The sequence below is a fragment of the Rutilus rutilus genome, assembly GCF_951802725.1.
Source record: "Rutilus rutilus genome assembly, chromosome: 7".
NCBI classification, from domain to species: domain Eukaryota; kingdom Metazoa; phylum Chordata; class Actinopteri; order Cypriniformes; family Leuciscidae; genus Rutilus; species Rutilus rutilus.
In genome coordinates, this window is record NC_140221.1 from 26,579,453 (window position 1) to 26,584,790 (window position 5,338).

The window sequence follows — 5,338 nt, forward strand, 5'->3', positions numbered from 1 at the left end:
TCATTTCTATTTTTTTAAATAGCCTAGCATATAGCAGGGTCCTGGAGAGGCAGAATTCTGCAGAGTTTTGCTCCAACTCTAATAAACCTGAATAAACCAATCAAGGTCTTACGGGTTAGATAGCTACAGGCAGGTGAGTTTTTATCGGGGTTGGAGCAAAACCCTGCAGGATTGTGGCTCTCACGACCGACGTTGGCCACCCCTGCACCAGCGACCCACGAATTGTTCCATTTATTTACTTTTCTATCATGAAGTAATATGACAGTTTTTCGAGAATTCTATGTAGTGTTTCTGCATTACAGTAGGCTATAGGCTATTTTTATAATTTCTACCAAACTATTCCGAAATGATTTAGGCTATTTACTTTTAAATACATGTTCACATTAGAGTAAGCACAACAGTTCACACAAACCTGTGACATCCTATGACATGCGATGCGATTCATCCAATTTAAATGTTGAATGATGTCCACACATACACAACTATATAGCTTTAGCATGACTTACGGCAGTTACTTTCAATTCTCTATTAATGAGTGATTTCTTTTAAAGCAGTAGTCCCTTTTGACACCTGTGTGTGACTATGATCTGTTTTATTCAACCCTAAATTTAAATGAAGATTCAAGATCTTTGCTCTAAAACCCCATCATAAGATACATTTTCAAATCGATAACTAATGATTCATGGGCCATTAGTGCTTGGACCCAATGATTGCTGCTTGCGGCTATATTTACACTATGACATGAGATTTGTATATGACTCCAAATAAATTAAAGCTTATAGCTTTTTTTGCAATGATTTCATTCTGATCATCAAATGATGTTTAATGCAGACACAGTTCAAACAAAATTCTGATTTTATTTTCAAGGTGAACAGAGATATTTAGGGCTTAATGGCACTTTACATTGTGGGATCAAATTGTATACTTATAATCTCTTTTTATTATTATGAATCCCATAACTAGGGGCCATAAGAGTAAAAAAAAAAAAAAACAATTGCGAAAATGAAACTTAAAATGGAAACCTCTTGTTCCCTATATACAACATGCTTCATGTTTTGTCCTTCGGTTTCACTATTTGTTTTTGAGGTTCAGTGGGATGATGATGGTTGTATTAGTGCATCTGGTTGCATCTCATTTGGCGTGTTTCTTGTAGATGGAGATATACTCCTGCACATCATCAGGGGAGCCCAGCACTACAGGAACCCTCTGGTGGATTGAGTCAGGTTTGATGTCTAGAACATTCATGGCTCCTGTTGTTGCCATACCTCCGGCCTGCTCCACGATGAACGCCATGGGGTTGCACTCATACAACAGCCTCAGCTGGAGCCAAGAAAGAAACATGAAATCAGTGAGACCGTTGCCTCAAAATACATTTTAATATGACATTGATCTTTTTATAACACAAATGCCTTGTGTACTGTAGTTAGCATTTCAAAGCATTCACTGTTTAACCATATTTTTTTCTCACCTTGCCCTTGGGGCTCTTGTCATTAGCAGGGTACAGGAAAATTCCACCATAGACCAGCGTCCTGTGCACATCAGCTACCATGGAGCCCACGTAGCGCCCTCCATAGGGTGAGCTACCATCCTGCAGGTCAGAGCAAGAACATTATCTTCACAGTCAGTGGAAGAGGCTTATTATGTTGGCTAAAAATATTCACTGTGCTGAATTTGACAAACTTTCTATATAATGTTCTATACTGCACATAAAAAAAAAAGGTACTGAGAAATTATTTCAGTCAAAACTTCATTGAAACTTTCCAAACACTTACTTGAGTGAAAGTAAAAATGTTTTCATTTACATTTACATTTACATTTAGTCATTTAGCAGACGCTTTTATCCAAAGCGACTTACAAATCAGGACTAAATTAAGCGAGTCATCATGAAGAGGCAAAAAACAACAACAACGCAAGAAGTGCTCAAAATACGAAGTTCAGGCATTATTCAGAGTAGCATAAGCCCGATAAGTGAGGTTTTAAAGGGAAAGGATTTTTTTTTTTTTTTTTTTTTTTTACTTTAATGGACTACTTTTTTTTATTAAGAAATTAAAGATTTCAATAAAGATTTCAATTTTAATAAATGCTGTTTTGGACTTTCTATTAAACAGAGAGTCCTGGAAAAAAAATATTATGCATTATATTAAGCAGCACAACTGTTTTGAATATTGATTCTTGAGCATCAAATCAGCATATTAGAATGATTGCTGAAGGATGATGTGACACTGAATCCTAGAATAATAGCTTCTAAAATTAGGCTTTGCCATCATTGTAATATATAATACATGCAAATATATTTGAAAATATATTGAAATAGAAACATTTAATTAAAATTGAAAAAATATTTCACAATATTGCTGTTCTGACTATAATTTTTGATCAAATTAATGCAGCCTTGATGTGCGTGAGACTTTTTTCCCCCGTAAACATTAAAATCTTACCGACCCCAAACTTTTAAACAGCAGTAATTTTTCTTATGTCTTTAGTTCAGACTTGACTCTACCATGATGTTAACTAAAATCACCACAGTTACTAAACAGATACAATATAATTCTTGGATGTTTTTTCTAGCTCGGACCCTTCAGTGAGATATGCTCAGAATCTGGGGGCTCTTACCGCTGGGAATTTCTTCTTTTGCAGATATTCTGTGACATCTGGGTAAAAATGCTGTGCATAGCCTTCATTGAGACTGTATATCTTTCCCTTCTTCTTAATCCTGACATTCTGGTCCACAAGTATGAACTCACCGATGGCCTAACGATGGAGGAGGAAAGGATGCAGAAGATTAGACTTTTAAGAGGTAATGCATTGAAAGTATATAAACTTCAGAATATAAGGTATGTAACATAATGCTGACATACAGGATCAAGCATAAAGCAGTTGACTCCCTGGCCTGTGGAGAGAACCATCATGGTAGCACTGCCATAGAGAGCATACCCTGCTGCCACAATGTGTCTGCCGCTCCGCAAGGCATCCTTCTCTGAGGGCTCATCATCAGTTTCCTGGAGATCATGTGCACACAAACAAACAAACAAACAAAAGCATTTATTTAGATGACTGTAAAGATATCTGTTTGTACTGAAGTGGATCTGAAAGTCTGGACTGTACCTTTCTGTAGATTGCAAAAATGGTTCCAATAGAAGCTAAGCAGTCAATGTTTGAAGAGCCATCCAGGGGGTCAAAGCAAACCACGTATTTGCCCTGGGCGAACGAAAGGACAGCGTCATGTAGTTTATTGGCCAACACAAATGCATTAAAGTAGCTAGTTAATACTGATGGATTTAATGAAGCAACAAACAAAATGATTTCACAGACCACAATACAGACCATAACAAACAAGTAGGATTATTCACATATTACTTTGGCTAAAAATGCAGACTAAAATTATTAACACAAAATTCCTTTAATTTAAAAAAATAATTTTACTTTTAATTTAAGGTTGGTCAAAAAAAACAAAAAAAAAACAACAACAACAATGACACACCCTTTTCTCTGGCTCTACAATGATGGCCTTCTCATCTTCTTCAGACACCAAGACACAGGATGTGAAGGAGGATTTAATCATGTTTATAACAAGATCATTGGACAGGACATCCAACTTTTTCACCTGGTCACCTGTAACATTTGTGCTCCCGGCAATTCCATAGCTGAGAAAGAGAGATGGAGATTTATAACAGTGATTTATTCATGCAGAATTGTGTGGCCTGTATGCTTTTTCTCTTACAGTGCTGATAACGGGAATGAGTCAACCTTTGCTCTTATTTCAACAAGAGACAAGGTCTAATCATTGCCTCAGTCTAAAGTGTGTTTGTAAAGTAGCTGAACTGACCAGCCACTACAACAGAGAATTGACATATGTATTCAATTGTGCAAGCATGATGCATCCGGAAAAAGTGTTTTGCACAGATGAAAATGAAGGTTTAAACTATTGAAAAGGTTCTGATCAATGGGACACCAAACCGCATTGTATATAGTGTACATTGAATACCGCACTTTTTTGTACTATAAGATGCAAAAATTATAGTCATATACTGTTATTTAATATGGCTACAGTTTCTGTGAAAGTCCAAATGTTTGCGTGGTGAAGATGCAACAATAGGCTACTCACAGATTGGCAATCCCGGCTTTTCTGACAGCTGTGGAAATGGCTTTGATGGCTGTGCACATGGAGTTGAGAAGGGTTGTAAGCTCCCCCGTTCCTTTGGCTTTTCTGCCCTCTTCCAAGACAAACCTAGTGAGGGTCACCACATTGGTATCAAATGCACCTCTGTCTGACATGATGACTGACTGCTGGAGCGTGAAACCTCCTCTGAGTTCCTGCAGATTCCTGTCAGAAAGGATGCATTAGAACTTAGTCTAGATATTTGACTGGGTTTAAAGGGGGAGTGATGGTAGTTTAGCCAATTGCAGGAAGGGTTAGAAGGGAGGAGTGGTTTTTTGCACATGTAGTTAATGGAGGTGAGGGCCTGGCCGAAGTCCATAGAGTTTATCACAGATTTCACTCAGGGGGACAGTCAGTCAGTATCAATGGAGCTGATTGTATCAGTTTGACTGATTTGTGATTGACTGTTTAACTTTTTGCTCTTCACATCTATGCAGCAAATTTGATCTACAGTAGATCTTAGTTTTAAGATCTGTGCTTACAATGAAGTTTTAAAAAGGATGGATGATTAAATCACTAAATATAGCTATTCTACTCTACAGATGTTATTTTGCAACATTTATTTATCTGTTTATCTAAAGATCCACATATGGCATAGTTGTTGTGACTAATGATTGATCAGCAGTTCAGAACTGTCAGCAGAAACAGTTCATGTGCACAGGGTGTCCGTGATCAATGTGCACTTCAAAGGTTAGTGTGCTTTGAAGGTTAATTGGCCACATAACAGTGGGGCAGTAGGATTCTTACACAAGATTAGAACAAACTTACATTACAAATATCAGGTTCCTTAATGTTTCTTCTCTAATCTTTGCTGCATTTTCACATCTATAGGTCAGTTTGAACAAAGGGCTAAACATAATGGTAATGTACAATCATGAAAATTATGAAAATAATATTAATAATAATAATGAAAAGATTATTAGAATCATGTTTTACTATAAATAATGTGGAAAAAACAGGAGGTTTGTCTTGGCTCTTGATGAATACATGATTATTTAATTGATCAATGTAAGTTCATTTGTTTATCTACAAAATAAATGCCCATGTTTTTGCTACCACATTATATAAATAGAAAAAAACAACAACAACAAAAACAGGACCAGCCTCGCTTGTCAGAGCGTTTATTGGTTCTTAAAATGTCTCTTTACCTTTAAGAGAGTTTTACAGTAGGCTACTTCC

General features: G+C 36.6%; 1 protein-coding gene across 1 annotated transcript; it reads right to left on the bottom strand.

Moving 5' to 3' along the window:
• Window positions 1–837: 837 nt before the first annotated feature.
• Window positions 838–4,350, bottom strand: fbp1b (fructose-1,6-bisphosphatase 1b). Its single transcript, XM_084414361.1, has 7 exons — window positions 4,106–4,350; window positions 3,482–3,644; window positions 3,106–3,198; window positions 2,859–2,999; window positions 2,614–2,751; window positions 1,469–1,588; window positions 838–1,320 (listed from the first exon to the last, which is right to left on the bottom strand). Exons 1-7 carry the CDS (start codon window positions 4,273–4,275, stop codon window positions 1,132–1,134), a joined length of 1,014 nt encoding a protein of 337 aa, XP_084270487.1. The 5' UTR covers window positions 4,276–4,350; the 3' UTR covers window positions 838–1,131.
• Between the last annotated feature and the right edge of the window lie 988 nt (window positions 4,351–5,338).

Excerpts from the sequence above, each read along its gene's own strand:
- fbp1b (XM_084414361.1), bottom strand. The coding sequence starts at position 4,275 with ATGTCAGACAGAGGTGCATTTGATACCAATGTGGTGACCCTCACTAGG. Across the intron at positions 3,199-3,481 it reads TTGTAGAGCCAGAGAAAAGG|GGCAAATACGTGGTTTGCTT; the intron begins GTGTGTCATTGT and ends TCGTTCGCCCAG. Across the intron at positions 1,321-1,468 it reads ACAAGAGCCCCAAGGGCAAG|CTGAGGCTGTTGTATGAGTG; the intron begins GTGAGAAAAAAA and ends TCTTGGCTCCAG.